The following is a 25,124-nucleotide window of genomic DNA, read 5'->3' as shown; positions in this document are numbered from 1 at the left end:
GAGGATTGCTGTGAGTTCAAGACCAGCCTGGGCTACATAGTGAGTTCCAGTTCAGACTCAACTACATAGTGAAACCCTGTCACAAAAAAACAAAACAAAACAAAAAAAAGATGTGACCTGTATATGTACCAACTCTCCATGGTAAATGTATTTATTATGTATTGCAGACATACTAATTTAAAAATTAAAGAAATTTATAAATTATGTATTTTGGTTAAAAAAAATCTCAGAAAGTAAAGATTGCCAGATATGCCTTTATTTTTCAACATTTTATATTTAAAATGTATATAAGATATTACCATTTATAAGAATAGATAAAGCCAAAATGTACATAAACATGTATATCCTAATTACTTTAAAATATCTCAAGGAAAAAGATATTGAAAAAAATCAAAAGACCAGTGCTGATTCAAATTATAAAATGTTTGTGCTCTTAGCAATTTCTGATAGCTTATACTTTTCACAGTACATTTCATGAATTAGTCTTTTATAAGACAATGATATATAAGAACTTTTTTCTAGGCACTTATATACTACATTAAATTTGGCAAACTATATTTTCACGAAAAATTATTTGAGGAATGTTTTATTACACATATGCATGCTTTTGTTTAATAAGAGCTTGACTCCATTAATAAAGTTAGTATCTCTTTTGTTACTATAGATAATATGGAATATAATTCAAATACAGACAGATTACTTCTAGACACAGAAATGTTTTAGTTGCACATATTAAATTTAGAAGCTTCTATAACCTAAAAATCACAAATGTATATTATAACAGGCAAGAGAAGTTATTTTCCTATTGTAGAATTCTGATCATTTCAGTGGTTCCAGTTAAACTTGTTCGAGGTTTTTAATTATCTTTTCCAGGACTTCGTATGTTTCAGTGTTTTAAAGAATTCTTTCTTTCAACTTGCTGTAATGAAAAAAATTGAGAATTTTATTTATTGGAAAATTGTTCTTTTTTCCTCAGTTATTAAGAGTTGTATATAAAAACATATAGTAGGAAAGGGATGCTATCATAACCAAGAACCCTTTATCTGAATACATCAGAATCTTTCTGCAGTCATCTATTTTTTTTTCAAAAGATGTTTTGGATAAAACAAATTATAACGAAGAAGTAATTAGGTAACCTACCCTGATAATAAGGCCTGCTTGCTTCGATGTGGGATCCAGGCATCGTTTTCCTTTATGTGCTTTCAGGGTAATACTGTTAAGATAAAAATGACTCTTAAGCTTTGAATGGGATCCAATGCACAAAAAACAAGCCTCCACAGTTGTCATATTCAGTGAGTCTACTACTTACATCACTTCGATTTTGTCACAGCTATTACTTGGGTACATTATGGAAGCTTTCTCTATATATGTCACTTTTATGGCTTTCAGTCCAGGACCAATGCATAGACATCGTCCCCTTTTGAACATAGGGAATCCTAGAGCAACAGATCGTAACATTGGTTAGTAATACATCTCATAGGAACAGATGGCTACACTTTGTTATCCTGGTGACGAATGTGAGATAAATTTTCATTAAGGATAAAGATAGTAATTTGCCAAATAGTACTTGATACCAGTATTAATAGTAAAGGAGTTAAGTTAGATGTTGATGATTTTCTCCTAAAATTCATGATCCTTCAACTATAAAATAACAGGAAACATGAAGGGCATTTATTAGATGTGAAGCTGTTTACCTCTTGCTTTTTTAAAAAAAATCTCTTTTATGTTTAATAATTTTCCAAGAAATTCATATAAGCCCCTAAAAGGTTTTCTTAACAGATATTTAAAGCTGTTGGTAAATCTTTTGCTAGATTTTGAATCCAAATAAAATCTCTTTGGAGTCTATCATCTCTGGTTTTAGTAATTATCTGTAGTATTTAATATCTTCCTACATTTTCTGCCAAAGCTGTAAGTTCTCATGTGTGAGGTTAAATGAAAAATTTCTATATATTTTAGGATAAAAGTGGAAGATATTTGAAATATAGAAGGAATTTATAGGTTGAGAAGTAAAAAAAAGTACACTATACCTTGAACAACAGTAGCCAAGAATATCACAGCCAAGACTATAGCCATGCCTTTAATATTCATATTTCTTTATTGGTGCTGCTGCTCCTGCTTCAGCCTTGATACTCTTCTTCCAGGGAGTAGAAATGATGAACCTGAAAGGAAATTCTTTGTTAGTATGTAACAAGCATTTAATAGACCAACAGCCAGCAATAGGAATTTCCCTCCTTGAGTCATGTTCCTTTCTTTGCTTCCAGGACTTTCAGTTTTGTTCTCATATCACTGACATTATCCCTTCCCATTTGTTGTAGTATTGAAAGTAATATGAATGTGAAAGCACTTGGTAAACACTAGAGTAGTATAAAAATGTAGAACAGGGTATATCCACATGGGAACCAACTTTGTTAAGATAACTTTTCTTAGAAGTACATTTAATTGTTAGGCTACTCGGGTCAGTGCAGTTCAGATTGCAATTTGTTAAGACTGTCTTCCTATTTTCATTCCTCCATCCTTCACGTACATGTATAAAAGAACATTCTAAGTTTTTTTTAATTCATCTGACTTCTTTTAAATCTAAATTCTTATTTTGGGTAAGTTATATATTATTTGATATCAGACAAGTCTTTATTTAGCTATATGTTTTACCTATAATTTCATGTATAAAGAAGACTCCCTATACTTCTGTACTGAGATTTCTTTTTGCATTTTAAACTTTTTATATTAGTGCTATTATTTAACACATAAAATTGTATGAGTTGTATTATGGATTATAAAAATAATTACAAGGTCTGTGAAATGGCTGCTAGGATTTCAATTTCCCTCAATCTATATAGCAATTTTGGAAGTATGGGCCATTTTCACTATATTGATTCTTCATACCCAGGAGAAAGGGATGTCTTTGCATTTTCAGATATCCTCTTCAATCCTTTCTTTTTGGTACTTGGGATTGAACTCAGGACCTTGTGCTTGAGAGGTATGTACAGTGCCACTAAACTAAATCGCCAACACTTCAATTCCTTTTCTGAGTGTTGTAGTTTTCAGAATAGAAGTCTTTGATTTCTTTCACTAGGTGGTTTCCTAGGTATTTCAATTTTTTTGGATGCTATTGTGAAAGAAATTGATTGCCCTATTTCTCTCTTAGTCTGTTTTTCATGCACAGAAAAGCTATTGATTTTTTCTGTGTTGACCTTGTATCTAGCTACTTTACTAAATTTGTTTATTAAGTCAAGAAGACTTTTGGTGGAGTCCTTGGGGTCTTCTATATAGAGTATCATGTCATATGCAAATAATGTCAATTTGACTTCCTTGTTTCCTATCTTTATTCCTTTCATTTCTTTCTGTTGTCTAATTGCTGTGGCTTTTGTTTTCAAAACTATATTGAACAGGAGTGGTGATAGTGGACATCCTTGTCTTGTTCCTGATTTTAGTGTGAAGGATTTCAGTTTTTGACCATTTAGTATGATATTGGCTGTAGGTTTTTCATAGCTGGCTTTTAGCAGATTGAGGTAGAGACCGTCTATTCCAGTTTTTGGTAGGGTTTTCATCATGAATGCATGTTGGATTTTTGTCAAACGCTTTTTCTGCATCTATTGAGATGATCATATCATTTTTGTCTTTGGCTCTATTAATATAGCAGATTACATTTATTGATTTGCATATGTTGAGCCATTCCTGAATCCCTGGGATGAATCCCACTTGGTCAGGGTATATGATCTTCTTGATGATCTTCTGCATTGTTTGCCAGTATCTTATTAAGGAGCTTTGCATCTAGGTTCAGTAGTGAGATTGGCTTATAGTTCTCTTTTTTGGTTGGGTCTTTCTCTGCTTTTGGGATTAAAGGTGATGCTTCCTTCCAGGAATGAATTTGGGAGTATTGCTTCCCTTTCAATTTCACTGAAGAGTTGAAACAGTAGTGGCAATAGTTCCTCTCTAAATGTCTTGTAGAATTCAGCAGTGAAGCCATCAAGGCCTGGGCTTTTCTTAGTTGATGGTTTTTACTTACATTATCAATTTCATTGATTGATTTTGGATAGTTTAGAATTTGAGATCTTCTTTGTTAACTTTGATAATTCATATGTATCTAGGAATCTGTCCATTTCTTCTGTTTTCCATCTTATTGGCATGTAGGTTCTCAAAGTAGGTATTTCATGATCCTCTGGGTTTCTGCAGAGTCTGCATGGAGTTGAGCCTTTTCTTTCCTTTCTGATAAGGTTGGCTAAGGGTTTGTTGATTCTGTTTATTCTTTCGAAGAATCAATGCTTGGCTTCATTAATTTTTTTCTATCATTCCCTTCATCTCCATTGCAGTGACCTCTGCTCTGATCTTTATAATTTCCTCCCTTCTATGACCTTTGGGTTTGTCATGCTCTTCTTTTTCTAGAAGCTTGAGGTTCAGCATCAGGTTGTTTAATTGAACTCACTCTGTTTGCCTGACATGAGTATTCACTACTATCGATTTCCCTTGTAAGACTTCTTTCATTGAATCACATGCATTCTGAAATGTTGTATTGACATTGTCATTTTATTGTAGAGACTGTCTGATTTATTCTTTAATTTGTTTTGTGAGCTATTGGTTATTCAGAAGAGTGTTGTTCAGTTACCATGTGTTTAGGAAATTCTTGTGGTTTCTTTTGCTGTTTGGTCTCCAATTTCATTGTACTATGGTCTGGTAATACACAGGGGATCACTTCAATTCCTTTGCATTTACTTAAACATGTTCTGCGAGCGAGTAGGTGGTCTGTTTTTGAGAATGACGCATGTACAGCTGAAAAGAATATATATTTTGATTTTGTGGGGTGGAACACTCTGTAAACATCTGTTAAGTTCATTTGTTTCAGAGTTTAAATTCTACTATTTTGTGGTTTATTTTCTGTCTAGTTGATCTAATTGTGACAGTGGGATATTGAGGTCCCCCATTAATATTGTGTTAATGTTTATTTGAGTTTTCATGTCTGTTAGGATTTGTTTTATATAGTTGGGTGCACTTGTGTTTGATGCATATATATTTATCATTTTCATCTCTTCCAATTGTATTGTTCCCTTTACCAGGATATAGTGTCCTTCTCTGTCTCTCTCAGTTTTGCTTTTAAATCCATTCGATCTGCAAAGAGGCTAGCTACTCCTGCTTTTTTTAGGGTTCCTGTTGCATGGAGTATTGTTTTCCACCCTTTAACTTTCAGTCTATGAGTGTTTTTTTTTTTTAATTAAGTGTATTTCTTGTATGAGGCGTATTGTTGGATCTTGCTTCTTGACCTGGTCTGCAAGTCTATTTCTTTTAATTGGTGAATTGAGACCATTAACATTGATGGTTTTAACTGATAATGTATTGACTTATCCTTGTCATGACTTTTTTGTTGTTGTTGGATTCTTCCCTTTTGCATTTAATTTCTTGTCACACCTGATGGATTCATTCTGCTGGGCTTCCTGTTGTTGTGATCCTCATTGTGTTTTCCTAGAATATTGTTTAAAAGTTTTTGGAGTGCTGGTTTGGTATTCATGAAGTTCCTAAGGTGCTTATTTCTCCATCAACTTTGAAAGATTGTTTTGCAGGGTACATCAGTCTGGGTTGGAGGTTGTTTTCCTTTAGGGCTTGAAATATGTCACTCCAGGCTCTTCTTGCCTTGAGGGTTTGTGCTGAGAAGTCTGCCATGATTCTGATGGGCTTTCTTTGTATGTGATTTGTTTCTTTTCTCTGACTGTTTGTAGAAATTTGTTCTTCTGTTGGGTTTCTGGAATCTTAAGTATTATGTGTGTAGGTGTGGATTTTTTTTTTTTTTATCATGGCTAGGTGGAGTCCTATGTGCCTCATTTATCTGTATGTCAAGTTGTTTTCTCTTACTTGGAAAGTTTTCTGCCATTTCTTCTGTAAACAGTTTTTTTTTTAATGTCATATGCACACTCTCTTGTTTGTCCATTGACTCTGATCAGTCTTATGTTGTTCTTCTTTGCATCATCTAGCAGCTGCTGGATTAATTTCTCGTGGTCCCTTACTATTTTTAAGAAAGTTTTCTTTTCCTGGTCACTAATTGTAATCCTATTTTCTATATCTGAAATTCCATCTTTGCATTGGTTCATTCTGCTGTGATAACTTTCAGTGGAGTTTTGAATCTCCTGGAAATCTGTTTGTATCTGTTTTATAGATTCCATTTATCTTTCTATGTTGGGATTCGATCATGTTCCTCAGCTCTATTTTTTTTTTAAATCTGTGTCCACTCTAGGTTTATTTATCATGGCTTATACTATGGGCACAATCTCTATTGCTATCTGAGAAATTATTTCTGATTTCATTTTTTCCAAATCCTCTTTTGTTGCCAGCTCAGGGAGTCCAGATGGTTGAGTATCAGATTATTTGTTCTCGTGTCCCTTTGGGGTTGCCTTAGGTGATGTGGAAGTCTGGTTTGGGGACTTTTTTCCATGTCTTCTCTTTTCAACAGATGTAATTCACTGTGCCTTTGCTGAGGTGACTTTTTGCTCACCCAGTTGTCTTCAATTCTCAGCAAGCCACCAAGAGGCCTTCTCTCTACTTCTCACCAGTACACCAATTCCTGGATTCAGAATGGTGGCTTTTTGCATCCCTGAGCTCACTTGTTGTCTGGGCAGGCTTCTGGCTTGGATCTGAGGATACTTGGGATGGTATCTAACTGTGCTGGGACCTCTGTGTACCTGTTGTCTGAGGGGGCCTTTGGCTGAGGGCTGTGCTCCCCAGTTCCTGATATCTGAGCAGACTTCTTGCTGGGGTCTGTGCCAGAGAAAGTATATAGGTTGGCTTCTGATTAGAGCTTATGTGCCTGTGCAGCTCTTTCCTGGGTGGGCCTTTGGCTGGATGAGTGTGCCAGAACCTCTGGGTTCAGGGCAGATCCCTGGCTGGGATCTGCCTGCAGCTGTGCTGGTCTGGACCACACCCACTGCACACACTCACCCACTCACAAATGCTGTGGGGTGGGCCTCTGACTGGAGCTTGTGTGCCTGTGCAGCTCTTTCCTGGGTGGGCCTTGGCTGGGTGGGTTTGCCCGGCCTCTGGGCCCACTAGTCTGGACTACATGGCTGCTTCCCAGGATTTGTGCACACTCACCAATGCTTTGGGGTCGGCCTCTGACTTTTCCTTTTATCTTGAAGTCATCTATTTAGACACAATACTGCACTTAATTTCTTTTAACAACCATTCTGATCTTTAAAACCTCTGAAAGTCTTTGTTTTAATAATTCTCTTAGCTAGAATATTATTTCTCATTTAATGACTCAATAAATGTAATTTGGAATTTCTTTTCCTGTAGTTATATGGGTAAAACATATGTTTTTGAAGCTCATAAAGCCTTATCCATTATGTTTTCCTTTATGTTGCTTTTCAGGTTCTCAGCATTAGAAATACAGTAGAGGATGGTTGCTAGCAGTGAAATCTCTGGTGTTAGCCTATGTTCAAATCTGCATTCTATTATTTACTAGCTATGCGGTACTGAACAAATAACCTCACCTCTTTTAACCTCAGATTTCTCATCTATAGACTGGGAATAATAATATCTTTTTATTATTTATGCTACTATAAGTTAGGTATTAAAAGAAATAATGCACATACACCATTTAAAAGAGTGTCTGACACACAAAAGGTGTTAACTTCTGCTATCTCTGTTTTACAGTGTTTCCTCCTAAATTGAAGTGCCATATCACACTTATTTTCAGCATTACCATAATCACAACCACTTAATAAAAGATTGGATTATATTGTTGCAAGATACAAAATTTTTAAATTCTAATTTTGAGTGTTAAAGTAGCAGATTGATCATGTGGATCACTTAGTCTAGTGTACAAGCACAACAGCATGGTTTAAGAACAGGGCTGGAGCAAATGTGGTGGTGCATGCCTATAATTCCAGTATTTGGGGAGGCTGATTCAGGAGGATTACAACTGTGAGCCCAGCATAGGCAGTTTAGCAACTTATCAAGACCTTGTTTGAAAAAAGAAAAGAGAGGTGTCTGGTGATGTAGTCCATGCAGAGGCCCTAGATTCAATCCTCAGTGTTGGAAAAACAAAAGAATAGGGCTAGAGATGTAGCATAGTGGTAGCATTTGCCTAGCATGTGTAAGAGATCCTGTGTTCAATCCCCAGCACCATTAAATAACAAAGACCACCAGCTATTTTAGTTTTCCCCCTCATTGGATACACATATATATATATAAATTTTTTACCTACCAGCTACCATATCAGAATATATCAAGCCTCTTTTTTTTTTCTGTCTGTTCAGGACACTATATTTATAGGACACTCTAGAAAAAGGCAAGGAGAAGACAGGAAAAAAAGATCCTCTTCCTCTACAAGGATAGCTACTCTGTAGTTTGTTGGGATATGGTTGTGATTGTTGCTGCTGCTGCTGTTGCTGCTGCTGCTTGCTTGGGATCCTAGAAGAAGGTTGTCTATACCCATGTGGCTATGGCTTTGTCTGCTTTTCTTCAGAGCCAATCATAATTTAAATGCTACCATAGTTATTTTAGATCTTTACTTTAAGTCTTTCTTTTTAGTTATACAGTACAGTTACATTCATTATTGGGATCTTGTGCCTTTACATGACAGGTCTTAGTTCTCATTTTTTCCCCTTGTCCCTACCCTCTACTTTAAGTCTTTTAAGTAATAGATTCAAACTCTATTGCAACAGGGGTTGGGTTTGTGCTGTGACCTTTTCACCCCATTTCTGTGAACCATTCAAAAAATAAGGCTAACTAGGCTTTGGGTGGTGCTAGTCTGGCTGTTCTGTCTTCTTTTATGCATAGTCCCTCTTTACTGACTATTCCTCCCAGTGTTCTTGCTTTATGATTTTCTGGAAAGCACCATCTCTCTCCACAGTAGTTCAATCCACTCATTTATTTAACAGATGTTTATTTTAGGTGTCTGCCACATGCCTAATACTCTTGTGACCATTAGAGATAAACAGCCAATAAAAGCAATTGAATTCCTTCTTGTGTATTACAAATTTTGTGACATTTGCCAATTTTGTAGATGATGCCTGCCTAATTTTTGCTGGCTCTTCAGATATGTAGAGTTAGGTGTTTCTTCAGGATTGACTCTGACTTGTTCTGTCACATGGCTGTAAAAACAAAACAAGCCATCAAGGATTATATATTAAATTAAGTTAGAAATGAAAACTAATGTTGCCATTTACTGTATGTCAGCAGTACATTACAGAATCCTGTTTTGAATTTATAGACAGCAGATGATTCACTGTACTGGAAGAGGTTGCCAGGTATGTGTTACGCACCTTAAATGATGTGAATAGACTGAACAGATGGGTATAGAATCCTAAACTCTTAAAATTACAGTAGTGTTGTACCTTATACTCTTTTATTTAAAAAAAAAGAATTTAGGGAGTGGCTAGTAGATTTTTAGGGGAGATTTTTTATACAATATAATTTCTGTGATTTTCCTAGAGCATTATTAAAATATTCATCCCAAAAGTTAGACATACCCTGTGGGCTGTAGTCAAGGCAACTATTGGACAAGGCTATCTTTTTCCCAAAACCTTGAAGTAAATTGTATAAATAACAACAACCAAAATCATCAAGGCATTGAGGCATAGTGCATAATTTATTGCTGTTGGAAGGAATTCCAAAGTGACAATTTTAAATAGGGCTGTTTCTGAGCCTATATTGATTTCTTTCTGGGTCTTTGATGTAAAAAGACATTTTCAGAAGCTGTTTACTGCTAATGAAATTTGGTATTTGAAAATAAGATATACCAGAGCTCCTATTTCATAAAAGATGACTTCATCCTTGATATGTGCTATACTAAACATTGTAATCTCAAGTGCAAACACAACAGAAGTGACAGCTTTTAGGGGCCACTACTGCCTTACTGACCTCTCCATACTTAAGAAGGCCACTGTTAGTCATCTGCTTTTCCTTTCCTTGTCACTATGTCAAAAGGGATAGAGTCAAAACTATGGCACACCTCATATGAAAGATTACTGAACTGTGATATGAATTTCTGATGTTAAAGGAGAGGCACTTATCTGGACTCTGAATGATGAATTAGGAAAAAAAAAACTTTTTAGCTTCCAGTGATTGTATTTCATTTGCTTTGCTTTTTAACTATGCCCATTCATGGTGATAAGATATACGCTATTTGTATCTTCTTCCTGGATTTGGATGGTTTCTCAGTTGCTTCATTAAATTTATTGCATAGGAGAAGGTTTCCTGAAATATTTAAGCTATGGGTGTTTTATTAAGTTACAACTCTTCCATTTTTGGAAATTAGGTATTAAGAGTTTGATATACTGTTCTTTTGAAAGGAAAAATTAATGTTTTTCTACCTTTGTAAGAAGAAGTTATCAAATAATAACTATTCTTTGCTTGTTTTCTTTTTCCAACCTGGCAGAGCACAACATAAAAATAATGTTTTCTCTAAAGGCAAATTTATTTGCATTAAAGTATTACTTTTTGGCATATCCATTGTTAGACTAATTTTATTAGAGTCTGATTAACAAGTGACAACTCTACTTGATATATTTTCAGAATAATTCAGAAGGACAAAAAAACCAGAGGTTTGAAAATAAATTATTTTCCTTTATGAGTTTAGGTATACTTTTAAAAACAATATATCATTTTATAGCTAAGTGGATGCACATTGAGGCCATACTCTTAAATGAAATTAATAGGACACACATAGGTAAATACTGGATAGTTTCTCTGGTATGAAAAACTAAAAGTGTAAATAAGGATCAAAATGTATAATCGATATTGTTTAATAGGAAGAAAAGGTCTAAAGGAGTAGGGGAAGAGAGAGGGGTAGGGGAAAGGTAAGAAAGGAATAAAGAGAAAAGCAAAAAAAAAAAGAGGGAAAGAAACAAAGTCTTTGTAAATAGGGAAGGGGGAAGGGGGGCAAAGGGAGGGCAGGGAAATGGGGAAAAAAATAAGAACCAATATACATCAGGTGAAGGTACAAGATCCCAATGATGAACGTAACTGTATTGTATACCTAAAATGTACCAATAAACTTAATAGAAAAAAATGTCAAAATTGGTAACACAGAAGAAGGAATGACCAAGTTCTGTCATTGCATTGAATAGAGCAACCCTCTTTTCCGTGTCCTCTGTACCCCGCAGGAATGTTAGCTGTAATTTATATATGTGTTTGAGCCAGGAGCACTATGTAATACAAAAAAACTTTAGTATCACTTTAAACTTCAGAGAAATAATTTTTTTTCACAACAAAGGCAGCTCTGTGCATGGCCTTCAGTTGGCTGCTTGGAAAATGACTGTAGTCAACAACTGCTATGGTAATATGGATGTTCATGTTAATTTTCCAAGTTGTGAAACAACATACTCATTGTTAAAGGATAGAAACACGTGAGAGATTAGCAGTGAGCAACTCTACAAACAACTAATTAAAGGAAACTTGGTCCATTTAAGAAGGGAAGAGTTGTGCAGTCGTTTCTCTTACTAAATAGTTTATTGCCTGTGCTACTTAGAAAAGCTGGAGGAGAGGGCAAAATATATCTAGCAGATACTATTTTGGGTCTAGTGGGAAAGAAAATAATATAGAAAAGAATCTTGGCTGAAAAGATGAACCCTGCATATGACTGTTAAAAGAGCTACATCTGCAAGGTATGAAGCTATATTGAATTTATTAGTGTTCTTAATAGAATACAAATAAAAATGAGTATTAGTAACCAACAACTTTGATATAAGTTCGAACTAAGGGTTACATAAATTTAATGTTTTAATAGTCAGGAGTGTAACAAAGACTAGAAGGGCATATTTTGTCGCAGATATTTTACTTTTTATGTTATCTTAATATTGAAAAAAAATGCATTTTGTTTGAATTCCAGTCAAGAGCAATACTTATTTGTATAGGCTTTGTTAAAATTTAATATATTATGCTGATTGTTGAGGTCTTTTTAAATAAAAAGCCAGTAAAATATTCTTACTGTTTTCTTGTTTCTAAGGCTTCCTAACATCCTGGTTCCAACTTAGAATCCACTTGCTTCTTTGAGTTTCTTGCTTTCCCTCTCTAACTGTATAAAAGGATGAATAGTAAAAGATTGGTCAGAGAAATGTCATTCAAGTCTCAGCTCTGAGTGTCTACTGCCTCTTGTGCATCTGTGCCATTTGGTGGATGGGTATATATGGTGGTAGCAGGATAGATGATGATCAGAATAATTACCATCATTTGTTAAATATCTGCCACATTTATACATACTATCTAGTGCTCATAGCAGTTCATAAGAAAGGACATCATTATTCCCTTTTCAAAGAAGAAACAAGTTTCAAAGGATATATAATTCAGTTTTAAACCATTTGACACATTTATTAAAAAGCAGAGCCAGAGTCAGCAGCAGTAATAAAGCACACAAGCATTCCCTTCTTCTATATTGAAATGAGGAAGAAAAGGCAACCTCAAAGGTCTGACTATGTAACTCCTAGACCCAGGCCTCCTGATATTAGAAAATACAAAAGATCAGAGCAGTAGATTAAGTGTGAGACAATTTGAGATAAATAGAATCTGAGGGTCCTGTTAAGAAAGAAATTAAGAAAGTGAGCCCCATTTAATTTATATTTCACATAATTATTGTACATTAAAACTTGCCTTTTAGTAATATTTATCTTCCATTGTCCCATTGTGACTAGCAATAATAGCCCTTGGAAAGCCTTAGAACAGCCATGTTTATTCTGGGAACAAGGAATAAGAAGTTGAGAAGCCCGTGTTTATTAGCCCAGGTGGACAGAAACTAATCTGAAACAGAAACTGACATTAGTGGGGTAGGTCAACTCCTGTCTTAAGATTTTATACCAAATGAAGGCTGTGTGGACTTTCATAAATTAACAGAAAAGGATAGAGAACGCAAAGAATTTGCTTTGGAACACACTCTCATTCCCATCACTCCATCCTACGGTATTTCTCTTCATTTAGTTTATGTCCTAAATCCTTTCTTGGAGTCCCAGTAACCTCTAGCTCCTTCTTTTACAGAATGCTTGAAGTTTGAGCTTGCACCTTTGGAAGGATGAGAAGATTCACCCCATGTAGTAGATTGGTTTTTGTGATGGTTGAACTAGTAAAAGGATATTTTTATATACACCTGTGGTGTCTTCCCAAAATTTTAAAAATATGCAGAACTCAGAGTTGGGAGGCCTGTGAGTATATTCTAAAACTGAAAAAATAAATCTCAAAAGCCTAGGAACAGAAAAAAGTAGCAGGTTTGGTCTAAGTGAATAGACCTGGAAATTGCTAAGAATCAGCATTATTGGTTTTTGTTTGTTTGTTTTTTGGTACGGGGGATCAAACTCAGGACCTTGTGCTTTCAAAGCTGGCAGCAGAACCACTGAGCCAAATCCCAGGCCTAGCATTATTAACAGCAGCAGCAGAATGATTATGGAGAGAAGGGATTAGATGTGCTTTAAAGAGACCATGAAGGGAACAAAGTTCCTATTACTCATCAAATGGGAGAAGAAGAAAATTCGAGAAAGAGCTGTGTATTCCTGATATGTCAGGTTGGAACCTAGAAAATTAATACATACTAGATTAAATTTCCAGACTTACTAAAATAGTTACCTCATAATGAACTTGAAGTGTGGATTCTAAAGTATCAGAGAAAAATCATCTTGGTACAAAACAGTGGATCTTCAAATGTAATTTGAATTGGGTCCTATGGATAACTGCAAAAAAATCACCTGTAAATTAGAATTAATTAGGCATGCTTTTGCATCTTATCATTGCTTATGTAGATTCCATGTAATTTACTTAGTTTTTAAAAATTTTAGAAATAATGCCAGTACTTTTGAAGAATATCAATCCATTATTTTATAGAATGTCCCTCAATTTTACTTATCTGATGTCTTAAAATTAGAATGAAGTTATTCATTTTTGGCAAAAAAACTACAAAGAAACTATTCAGTACTTTCAAGGTTCACAATGTTGATATGTGTTATTAGTGATGTTTACTTTGATCCTTTTTATTAAGTTTGCATCTGCCAGGAAGAACTATTATAGATTGGAGGAGACTAAGAAAAAATAACTTAATACAATGTGAATCCTGGGTAGAATTCTAGAAAAAGAACATTAGTGGCAGTAATTAGGTCAAATTTAAAGAAGTCTGAAGTTTACTTAATAATATTTATCAATGTTAATTTTCTGTCCTTGATAATTTATGGTTATAAAATATGTTAAAGTTAGGGGAAGAGGAACAAAGAAGATAAGGATGCTCTTTGTCCTATTTCAGTTCCTGCACCTCTATATTTAAAATAAATTGAAAATGGTATGTATGATACTTATATAGTGCTTATGATAATCACTTTAAGTTCAAACTATAAAATTACAAGAACTTTACTTGGTACCCGAAAATTGCAGTTTAGGAAGACATAGACCCAGACAGATGTGAGTGTTATGAGAACACTAAGATTGTACATGACTTTTAAAGGGGAGAAGAAGCTAAAGACAGGAAATTAAAGATGCATGCAAAAAAGAGTAATACTGTTTTTTTTTAATCTTTCAAAGAATTTACTTTTGAATATTGTTAATGGTCCTCTTTGGTTTTTATCCATAATATTCAAAGTTGTTCTGTGGCAGTACTTTTGTTTTTTCTTAAGAATTTTCTGATAGCATTCTAATTATAGATAGATGTGTTAGAAACTAGGGAATCCCATCTGAGTTGGTCAGACAGATACTGTGAATCAAGTGTTAATTATTCATGACTACTAGATGTAGTTTGGACAATAAGGTTAAGTAAAATTAAATTTCATTTAGAATTTAGCCATGTTCTGTTACTCTTATGAATGCTTTGCCTTTTTCATCTTCGTATAAGGATTACCTATTAATTTTTTTTTAAACCCAACAGCCATTGTAACAGTAGCTTTTGGGGGGCAATCTTTAACATTGAAGAAAGAACCTGATGTGTATTACTCTAGAATAGACTTTTGGGAAACTGAAGTACTTGAATCTGGTCTCATTAGTTAATGTAGAATTTAGCTTATTTAATTTGACAAAAGTAGAAGAATATATACAATACATGTTGCTCTGAAGACTGTCTTTGAGTTAAATTGATGGTGATAAAGTGTGTATGTTAATACTTATTTACTTAGATTCACAATTCCAGGAATCAATCACTGATGATTCATTCTTCGATGTAGTCATTTCTATATTTCTCTTTCCTGAGCAGAAAAAATACCCTCATTATTTAAAAGGTGAGAAAAGTAACAGCAATTCCCTTTCAACACGTAAGCACACACAACAAGCATGCAGTCTGCTGCAGAAGATATTTTGTTTTCATAATTAGTGCATTTTTATTACTTTTGCAGTACATAATGATTACATAGTGGAAAGTTGGTATATGTACCTAACACCTCAATTCTGTTTTTCATCACCTACCCTTCCTATCCCTCTCAGCTCCTTTGAACTCTCCATTTGCAAAAGCTGTTTTTATTTTCTTCAATTCTTTATCCCCTTTCCCTTCCCTTTTTTCCCTTCTTTTCATCTCTTTCTTTCCCCTCCCTCCATCTCTTGTTCGCCTTCCCATCTGAGAAAGATTTCCCTACTTCCTAATATTTATCTTATATTTTGCTCTGTATTTATATTATGGGTTTCTCATATACAAGAAACCTTGTGGTATCTCAGCACTTTCTTTCACTTAATATTATGATCTCAACTGAGCCACTGCTACCACCTCCTTCTGCAGCTCCTGTTGCTACTTGTGTGCTTGTTCAGTGCACACCTGGTACTGCTTTTTTTTTAAGAGTAGGAAAAATTTATTGAGGAAAAGAAAGCTTCTGTCTAAGAGAGACAGAAGGGGAAAGGAAAACTTTTCAAAGATGTTTTATACAGCAAAGCCATGTGGTGAGGCAGGTACAAAGTGGGACAAAACTATAAGACCCAATGGAAAATTACAAGGTGGGCATGAGGTGGGGCAAAACCATGGCCAACCAATACAATTACAGATACAGTCACCCAGGTAGTATTGATTAAATGGGGGTCAAGAGGGGGAGCAACTCATGTAGCAAGCTACAAGGATTTTCAGTAAGGATGGGGGTCAGGGATATTTCCTGGAAAGGCTGGGCTAAGACCTTGGCCCCTACCCAGGTGATTGATACCTATTTAGAATATCAATCGCTATTTATCCCCAGGGGAAGTACAAGGGTATAGTAGTTTCTCTTCTTTTACAATTCTGGCTTAAACTGAATGTGTCTTGATTGCCCTCCTTGTTGGCTCCTGAGGGCTGGCTACTTGAGGACGGCCCTGTCTAACTGCCTACAAGATATCTAATTAACTTACCTATTTTCAATACACCCCCTCCCCAACTGCTTTGAGAGGGCAAAGGGCGAAGACAGCTCTGGCTACTTCCACCTGAAGAGGGTTGTAGTTTTGATCAGCAGTTAGTTACTCTACAGAGGGTTTATCTAAAGGCCTTTGATAGGTGCCAAGCATTGTCATTTTGGTAGTTGCATAGCTTTTAAGTCTGGAGGAGACAAATCCAAAAGATTCAGGTCCTTGTTATGACCAACACGGAAAAATTCAAGACTGAAAACAGAGATCTTATTAATTGAAGGTGGTGAAGCAGGATGGTTCTGTGGTGCAGATTAAGAGACTTAGGGCCAGGGATTTGGCTCAGTGGTTCTGCCACCTGCCTTGCAATTGCAAGGGTCTGAGTTTGATCCCTGGCACCAAAAAAAAAAAAAAAAAAAAAAAAAAAAAGATTAAGAGGCATATATTACTTTGTAAACTAATGAAAGCTATTGTGAAAACAGGGTTTGTCAATGAGACAGGTCATATTCTGATTTGATGGACAACCAATCAATGAAACAGATACGGTTGGAACAGGAGGACTAAGATACAATTGATTTGTTCCAGCAGCAGACAGGAGGTTTCTACTCTGCTCCAGAACTCTATTCTTACAGACAAAGAATACATTCTCAATTAGAAAACTGCAATTTGGTTCCACCACATTCTGACCTCTACAGTATAGTTTTCTCTATTGTTTCATTAGCCCCTTCTCCCTTCCTTTATTGTACATAAAGTATCAGGTGTATGTGCACAAGCATATTGCTTTTTTTTTTTAAACTAAATGGCCAACAATATGCTTCAATTGACATCACTGGAGATGGGATGGGGAGATACTGGTTCTGTGAAAATAATTCCCTTTCTCCATTAGTGTCATACTCATCAGCTCTTATCTTTATATTCCATTAAATTATTTTGCTCTATTTGTTTTTTTCCCCTGGTACTGGGGATCAAACTCAAGACTTTGTGCTTGCCAGGCAGGCACAGCCCACTGAGCTTTACCCCTGGCCTGGCTCTCACTGTTTTAACAGAAAAGACAGCAACATAAAAAAATCCCTGCATAGGGAGCTGGTGTGGTGGCACATGCCTGTAATCCCAGCATCAGGAGGCTGAGGCAGGAGGATTGTTGTGATTTCGGCTGGCCTACATAGTGAGTTCCAGGGCAGTCTGAACTACGTAGTGAGACCCTGTCTCAAAAAAAACAAAAAAAGCCTGCATACCTTGTTTGATTGGAGAATTTTAATGTTTTTCATTTATTATTGTAAAACCAAGGACAATTTTATAACTTTTTTGTATGTAGCTGTTACATGTAGGGCAATCTGTCTTTCATTAGTACATGTGCTACCAAAGTGAGCATGATCTGTCTTTAATTAGGAGTAAATACTCTTTAAAAATTCTAGATAGTTTTCCCTTTAAGTCGGTGTCTTATTTAAATAAACTTACTGTTCAAAATGAAAAAAAAATATGATCTGAAGGTTCATCCATTTACATGTGAATGCTTTCCTTCCAGTTTATCCATGTTGGTAACATATAGGCTGTTTTAAAGATTTAGCTATTCTAAATAGTGCTGCTGTAAATATGGATATGCATGCATCACTGTAATATGATGACACTAAATCTTTTGGGAAGATACCGAGAAGGGGAATGGCTGAGTCAAATGAGATTTGTATTTTTTAGTTTTTGGAGTAATCTCCATACTCATTTCCATAGTGTTTGTACTGGTTTACATTCCTACCAACAGTATAGAACACCCTCCCTGCCTCACCAGCATTTGTTACTATTTGATTTCTTGATAGTCATTCTTTGTAGAGGAAGATGGTATCTCAGTGTTGTTTTAATTTACATTTCTCCAGTGACCAGAAATATTAAACATCTTTTCATTTTCATCTATTCATTTTGGTTGCCCATTTTCTTGTTTTGTTTTGTTTTTCAGGTACCAGGGATCAAACTCATGACCTTGCACTTGTGAGGCAGGCATGCTGCCACTGAGCTAAATCCCTGACTGGTTGCCCATTTTTTGATGGTTCTTTCATTTTGGGGGAGTCTAATGTTTTTGAGTTCTTTGTATATTCTAGATGTTAGTCCCCCTATCCAGGGAATAGCTGGAAAATACTCTTCCCCATTCTGTAGGTTGTCTTTTCACTCTGTTGGTTCTTTTGCTGTGCAGATGCTTTTAAATTTGATATGATCCCCTTTGTTGATTCTCATTATTATTTCTAGTGCCATTAGTACCAGAAAGTCCTTGCCTATGCCTATGTTGTCAAGATTTTACCTATTTCATCTTCTAGCAGATTGTTTCTTTTGTAACATTTAGGTCTTTGATTTATTTTGGTCATAGTTTAATACATGGTGAGATAAATGGGTCTAGACTCAATCTTCTGCATGTAGATATTAATTTTCCCAGAAGCATTTATTAAAGAGGCTGTTTTTCCTCTAGTATATGTTTTTGTCCCCTTTTTCAAAGATCAAATGGCTAAATACGCCTGGGATTATCTCTGCTTCTTCTGTTCTGTTCTGTTGATCCACATATCTGTTTTTCTGCCAATACCATGCTGTTTTCATCACTGTAGCTTTGTAATATAACTTCACATTTGGGATTGTGATGCCTCCTGCTTGTATTTGTTACTCAGAATTGCTTTTACTATTCTGGCTCTCTTCTGGCTCCATATGAATTTTAGCATTATTTTCTCTACGTGAGGAATGCTGTTGTTATTTTGATTGGGATTGTGTTAAATTTGTATATCAATTTTGGAAGTTGTCTTAGTTATCTTTTTCTTATTGCTGAGACAAAATACCCAACATCCAAAGTTAAAGGAGGAAAGGTTTATTTAGCTCACAGTTTGTAGAGGTTTCAGTCCATAACTGGCTGGCTCCAAGGCAGGGTGGCATGGCAGATGGGCCTTGCAGAGGAGAAACACTTCATGGTGGGCAGAAGGCAGCAAAGCAATGAAGTAGCAAAAAAACAGCAATAACTCTCTTTCTACCTTGTGTTTTATTCAAGCTACTGTCCTTAGGCTGGATGTACTGACACTCATGTTGGGCCTTCCCATTTTTCATTCCCAAAACTATGCCAAGCCAGTCAGGAGACTGATTTAGTAATCACACACCCTTGATCTCAGTATCACACACTCTAGATCCAGTCACCTTTGAAAAGCCCTACCTGTGATCAAATGTGGCTTTCTGGGGCATCTATCCACAAGCAATAACACTGCAATCTTGACTTCCCTAAGACTCATTCACATCCCTTTATTCAAAAGGCATTTAGTCCATTTCTAAGAGTTGCCAAAACCCTAACAGTTTCAGCACTGCTGAAAAATCCAAGTCTATGTCTTCTCTGAGATTTAAGGTAAACTCTTAAGAGACCCTGTACAAATGAAAAGAAAGTTAATCACTTCCAACATACATGGCACAAGATAGACATTGTCTTCAAAAGTGTACAAAGAGGGACATAAAAAGGAATGGAAACAAAGCAAGACCAAAATCTAGCAGAGCAAACATTAAATTCCATATTTCCATGTCTAGCATCCTGGGCAATCTGTGGCAAGTTGTGAACTCCAAAAAGCTTGAGTGGCTCCACTCCCACAGCCCTTCTGTCACTCCCATGGCTTCTCTTCTCTGCTCCTTCAGTTCCTCAGACAATCCACATTCCTGGCTTCTCCCACCTTCTGAGGTCTTCACCACACCTTCAGCTTCATACCCTGTCAGGGGCACCTCTTCTGAAATCTTGGTGGAAGCTTTCCTGACCTCACAACTCTTGTGCTTGCACCTAAAATCAGCACCACATGGATGATGACAGGGTCTGTTGCCAGCTGGAGCAGTAGCCAGGCTTCCACACAGGGGTCAAGTGCCTGGATTGCTGAGCACTCTGAACCCAATCCTGAGGAACACATTCTTTAGGCTGCTGCCATTTGGAATGTGGTGCTCTGGGGTTCTCTTTTCAAAGTAAATTCTTTCATTTTTCAACCTTGAGGCTTTTGAAAGGCTGGAGCCTTGCTGTTTTGTTTTGTTGTGGTTTGGGTTTTTTTGTGTGTGATGTCCTCAGGCCAACTTTTCCACTGTCCTGTTCCTTCTCACCAACCAAATTCTCTGCTCTATCTTTGCAGGCTGCAGCTCTGCCAGGGGTTCCTCTTTTGGCCAAACGTAAAACATTGAAAATCAATGCTCTTTGCTCTTGATTCTCCATATAGATATGGCTAAAAGCCCCTATTAGACTGTTTTGAAATTTCTTCTGCAAGATTAATCTGCTGCCTTTAATCTCAGTCTCAGTCAAAGTCTCTGGAGATGAACATAATCCAGACAAACTTTCTGCCAAGGTATAATGCACACCATTTGGAGTGCAACGGCCAATGCAGTCCTTCTTCCCAGCAGAAACCTCCTGAGTTTGGTCTTTACCAGCAGTATTTATAACAGCATTCTGGTCTTCTGATCTCTGACCAGAATCTCCTATCAAGTACAGCATAAGGAATTCCAAAGCTGCTGCTTCAGCCAGCATCATCAAATATTTCCAAACACTTCCTACATGCCAGTTGCAAAGGCTCTTGAACCACACAGTCAGGTACAGTCAAAACAACCACCTCACTTCTACCAAATTTCATCTTAGCTACTTTTTTTCTCATTGCTGAGACAAAATATCCAACACTCAAAGTTAAAGGAGGAAAGGTTTATTTATTATTTAGGTCAACATTTGTAGAGGTTTCAGTCCATAATTGGCTAGCTCCAAATCAGGGGGTATTGGCAGAGGGGCATGACAAAGAAGAACAGTTCACGATGGGCAGAAGACAGTGAATCAGTGAAGTAGCAAGCAGCAAGTGACGACCAAGAACAACCCTTTCGGTCCCTTATATTTTATCCAGGCCACCCACCCTAAAGGCATGTAACACTCACACTCCTGGAGAGGCTTCCCATTATCCAGTCCCAGAATTATGCTAAACCAGTCAGGGAACTAATTTAGTAATTACCTATCCTTGATCCCAGCATCACATACTCTAGATCCAGCCACCTATGAAAAGCCCCACCCATGACTGCATGGTGTTTTAGGGGGACATCTAGATTCAACCATAACAGAAGTGTATCCATTTTGACTATTTTGTTTATGCCTATCTAGGTACATGGGTATCTTTTCATTTTCTGATATCTTCTTTCTTCTCCTTTTTCAGAGTGGTGCATTTTTTGTTATAGAGGCCTTTCATTTCCTTGGTTAGTCTTGAGTATAGTACTTTACTTGATGTTGTTGTGAATGGTATTGTTTTTCTAATTTCTTTCTCAGTAAGTTCATTTATAGTGCATAGCAATACTATTGATTATGCATGTTGATTTCATATACTGCTAAATTGCTAAATTTGGCTATTCTAGGAATATTGGTGGAATTTTATGGGTCTTTTAAGTAAAGGATCATAACATCTGCAAATAATGATACTTTGATTTCTTCTTTTCCTGCACATATACATTTTATTTCTTTCTCTTGCCCGATTGTATTGGCTAATATTTCAAGGCCTATGTCAAACAGTGGTTATAGTGGGAATCTTTCTCTTATTCCTGATTTTAGAGGAAACACTTTCTCTTTATCCCTGGTTAGTATGATGTAGGGAGTAGGTTTGTCATAAGTGGCTTTGATCACATGGAAATAAGGTTTTTCTGTACCTATTTTCTTCATGGTTTTATCATGAATAGATATTGGATTTTGTTGAAAACTTTTTTATCTATTGAGATGATCATGTGATTTTTGTCCTGACTTCTGTTGGATTATATTTATATATATTTGCTATTTTGAACAATCCTTACATCCTGTGATGACAGCTACTTGAGAGTTGAGCATTTTTTCCCCATGCATTGAATAAAAATCTGTAAATGCCCACAATCCTGTTGAATTTTTCTGTTGCACTGAGATTCTTGTGCAGGGAAGAATACAATAGCGGATATTTACTTTGGAAAGTAGAGATCTTTTGCTTTAGTTTTCTTTTTTTAAAAAAATTAATTTTACTGGTACATTTTAGGTATACAGTATAATGACATTCATCATTGAAAATTTGAACCTTTACGTAATCTATCTTGGGTTCTTATTTTTTCCCCATTCCCTTGCCCTCCCTTCTGCTGTTCCATGACTTCCTATTTTCTCATATTAATTCCATTCCCTTCTTTCCTTTTGCCTGCCCCTCCCAATTCCCCTTTCTCTTTGCCCCTTTACTTCCTATTTCACATTATCTATTATACCTTTTAATCCTTATTTACAGTTTAAGTTTCTCACACCAGAGAAATTATTCAGTATTTATATGTGTGTCCTATTGATTTCACTTAAGAGTATCACATCAATGTGCATCCATTTAGCTATAAGTGTTTCTAATTTATCATTCTGTATGGCTGAGTAGTACTTGATTTTAAAGGACCACTTTTTTTTTTTAATCCAGTCTCCAGTTGATGGGCACTTGAGCTGTATCCAAGTTCTAGCTGTTGCACACTATGGTGCTATGAACATGGGTGAACATATATCACTGTGGTATGATTCTCTTAATTCTTTTGGGAAGATACTCAGCAGGGAAATAGCTGGGTCAAACGGGAACTCTAGTGCTGGTTCTCTGAGGTATCTACATACTAATTTCCACAGTGTTTGCACGAGCCTTCACTACCACCAGCAGTGGAGCATGGTTCCTTTCTCCCCAGAGCCCACCAGCATTTGTTATGGGTTGATTTCATGATAGCAGCCATTCTTTCTGGGGTGAGGTGGAATCTCAGCAAATGTTTTCATTTGCATCTCTTGAATGACCAGTGATGTTGAACAATTTTTCATAGGTTTATCTCTTATTTCTACTTCTTTGTCTGAGAAAGGTCTGTTCATTTCAGATGCCCATTTTTTATTGGGTCTTTAAATTTGGGAGGTCTGTTTTTTTTTAAGTTCTTTATATATTCTTGTCTAAGGAACAGCTCATAAAATTTTTTTCTCATGCTGTGGGTTGTCTCGTCACACTGTTGGTGGTTTATCTTGCTGTGCAGAAGCTTTTTAATAAGAAGATGTCCCACTTGTTGATTGTTTGTGCTAGTTCACGTGCAGCTGAGGTTTTGTTGATGAAATCTTTTCCCACAGCCATGTCTTCAAGAGTTCTACCTAATTTCTCACTTCCAGCTGGTTTAGTGTTTTTGTTTTAATATTTAGATCATTAATTCATTTTGATTTTAGTTTAGTGCACGGTGAGAGATATAAGTCTAGTTTTAATCTTTGGCAAGTTAAAACCCAATTTTTCCAACACCATTTATTAAAGAGGCTGTCTTTCATCCAGTGAGGGTGTTTGACTCCTTTGGCAAAAATGAGGTGACTGAGTGAGTCTGGAGTTGTTTCTGCATCTTCTAATCAGTTTCACTGTTCCTCAGGTCTGTTTCTTTGCCAGTACCATGCTGTTTTTATCAGAGTTGCTTTGTAGTATAGTTTCAGGTTGGGGATTGTGATAACACCTACCTTGTCTTTATTGTCCAGAATTGCTTTTGCTATTTTAGGTCTCTTCTTGTTCCAAATGTATTTTTGGAATTTTTTTGTCAAGGTCTGTGAAGTAAGTTGCTGGGATTTCAATTGAGATTTTATTGAATCGATATAGCATTTTTGGAAGGATGGCCTTTTTCACTATGTTGGTTCTTCCTACTCTGCAGAAAGGGATGTCTTTCCATTTTCTGATATCATCTTCCACTTTTTTCAGGGTGTTACAGTTTTCGGAGTAGAGGTCTTAGATTTCTTTCATTAAGATGATTCCTGGGTATTTCAATTTTTTGCATGCTATTGTGAAAGAAATTGATTGGCCTATTTCTCTCTTAGTCTGTTTTTCATGCGCAGAAAAGCTATTGATTTTTTCTGTGTTGACCTTGTATCCAGCTACTTTACTAAATTTGTTTATTAAGTCTAGAAGACTTTTGGTGTAGTCCTTGGGGTCTTCTATATAGAGTATCATATCATATGCAAATAATGTCAGTTTGACTTCCTTGTTTCCTATCTTTATTCCTTTCATTTCTTTCTGTTGTCTAATTGCTGTGGCTTTTGTTTCCAAAACTATATTGAACAGGAGTGGTGATAGTGGACATCCTTGTCTTGTTCCTGATTTTAGTGTGAAGGATTTCAGTTTTTGACCATTTAGTATGATATTGGCTGTAGGTTTTTCATAGCTGGCTTTTAGCAGATTGAGGTAGAGACCGTCTATTCCAGTTTTTGGTAGGGTTTTCATCATGAATGCATGTTGGATTTTTGTCAAACGCTTTTTCTGCATCTATTGAGATGATCATATCATTTTTGTCTTTGGCTCTATTAATATAGCAGATTACATTTATTGATTTGCATATGTTGAGCCATTCCTGAATCCCTGGGATGAATCCCACTTGGTCAGGGTATATGATCTTCTTGATGATCTTCTGCATTGTTTGCCAGTATCTTATTAAGGAGCTTTGCATCTAGGTTCAGTAGTGAGATTGGCTTATAGTTCTCTTTTTTGGTTGGGTCTTTCTCTGCTTTTGGGATCAAGATGATACTTGTTTCCAGGAATGAATTTGGGAGTATTGCTTCCCTTTCAATTTCACTGAAGAGTTGAAACAGTAGTGGCAATAGTTCCTCTCTAAATGTCTTGTAGAATTCAGCAGTGAAGCCATTAAGGCCTGGGCTTTTCTTAGTTGATGATTTTTACTTACATTATCAATTTCATTGATTGATATTGGGTTGTTTAGAATTTTTAAGTTTTCTTCATTCAACTTTGGTAATTCACATGTATCTAGGAATCTGTCCATTTCTTCTGTTTTCCATCTTATTGGCATGTAGGTTCTCAAAGTAGGTATTTCATGATCCTCTGGATTTCTGCAGAGTCTGTTGTAATTTCACCCTCATTCCTAAGTGCATGGAGTTG

At 36.0% G+C, this 25,124-nt stretch overlaps 2 protein-coding genes across 4 annotated transcripts in view; one reads left to right on the top strand and one right to left on the bottom strand.

The window, feature by feature from the left end:
- The window catches only part of Art3 (ADP-ribosyltransferase 3), a 102,653-nt gene that overhangs the window by 16,416 nt on the left and 61,113 nt on the right, over positions 1–25,124 (top strand). The window contains exon 1 of one of the 3 annotated variants that reach the window (XM_010619863.2): positions 11,384–11,591. The exons of the other annotated variants lie outside the window; for them this stretch is intronic. The gene's annotated coding sequence lies outside the window, so the exon portion shown is untranslated. Of the gene's footprint in view, positions 1–11,383; positions 11,592–25,124 lie in introns of those variants that run through there. 3 annotated transcript variants of the gene reach the window in all.
- On the bottom strand, positions 732–2,154 carry Cxcl11 (C-X-C motif chemokine ligand 11). The gene is made up of 4 exons (XM_010619866.2): positions 2,028–2,154; positions 1,310–1,436; positions 1,141–1,213; positions 732–919 (listed from the first exon to the last, which is right to left on the bottom strand). The coding sequence occupies exons 1-4, from the start codon at positions 2,086–2,088 to the stop codon at positions 887–889; spliced, it is 294 nt and encodes a 97-aa protein (XP_010618168.1). The 5' UTR covers positions 2,089–2,154; the 3' UTR covers positions 732–886.

Source organism: Fukomys damarensis, unplaced genomic scaffold (genome assembly GCF_012274545.1).
Source record: "Fukomys damarensis isolate Sample0158 unplaced genomic scaffold, DMR_v1.0_HiC HiC_scaffold_32, whole genome shotgun sequence".
NCBI lineage: Eukaryota > Metazoa > Chordata > Mammalia > Rodentia > Bathyergidae > Fukomys > Fukomys damarensis.
This window is presented reverse-complemented; position numbering and strand designations above follow the sequence as displayed.

Bases quoted from the DNA above. Each gene is read 5' to 3' on its own strand.
- Cxcl11 (XM_010619866.2), bottom strand. From the start codon at position 2,088: ATGAATATTAAAGGCATGGCTATAGTCTTGGCTGTGATATTCTTGGCT. The intron at 1,437-2,027 runs GTATAGTGTACT...CTGTTGCTCTAG, and splicing joins CTTGGCTACTGTTGTTCAAG to GATTCCCTATGTTCAAAAGG. The intron at 1,214-1,309 runs GTAAGTAGTAGA...TTATCTTAACAG, and splicing joins TGTGACAAAATCGAAGTGAT to TATTACCCTGAAAGCACATA.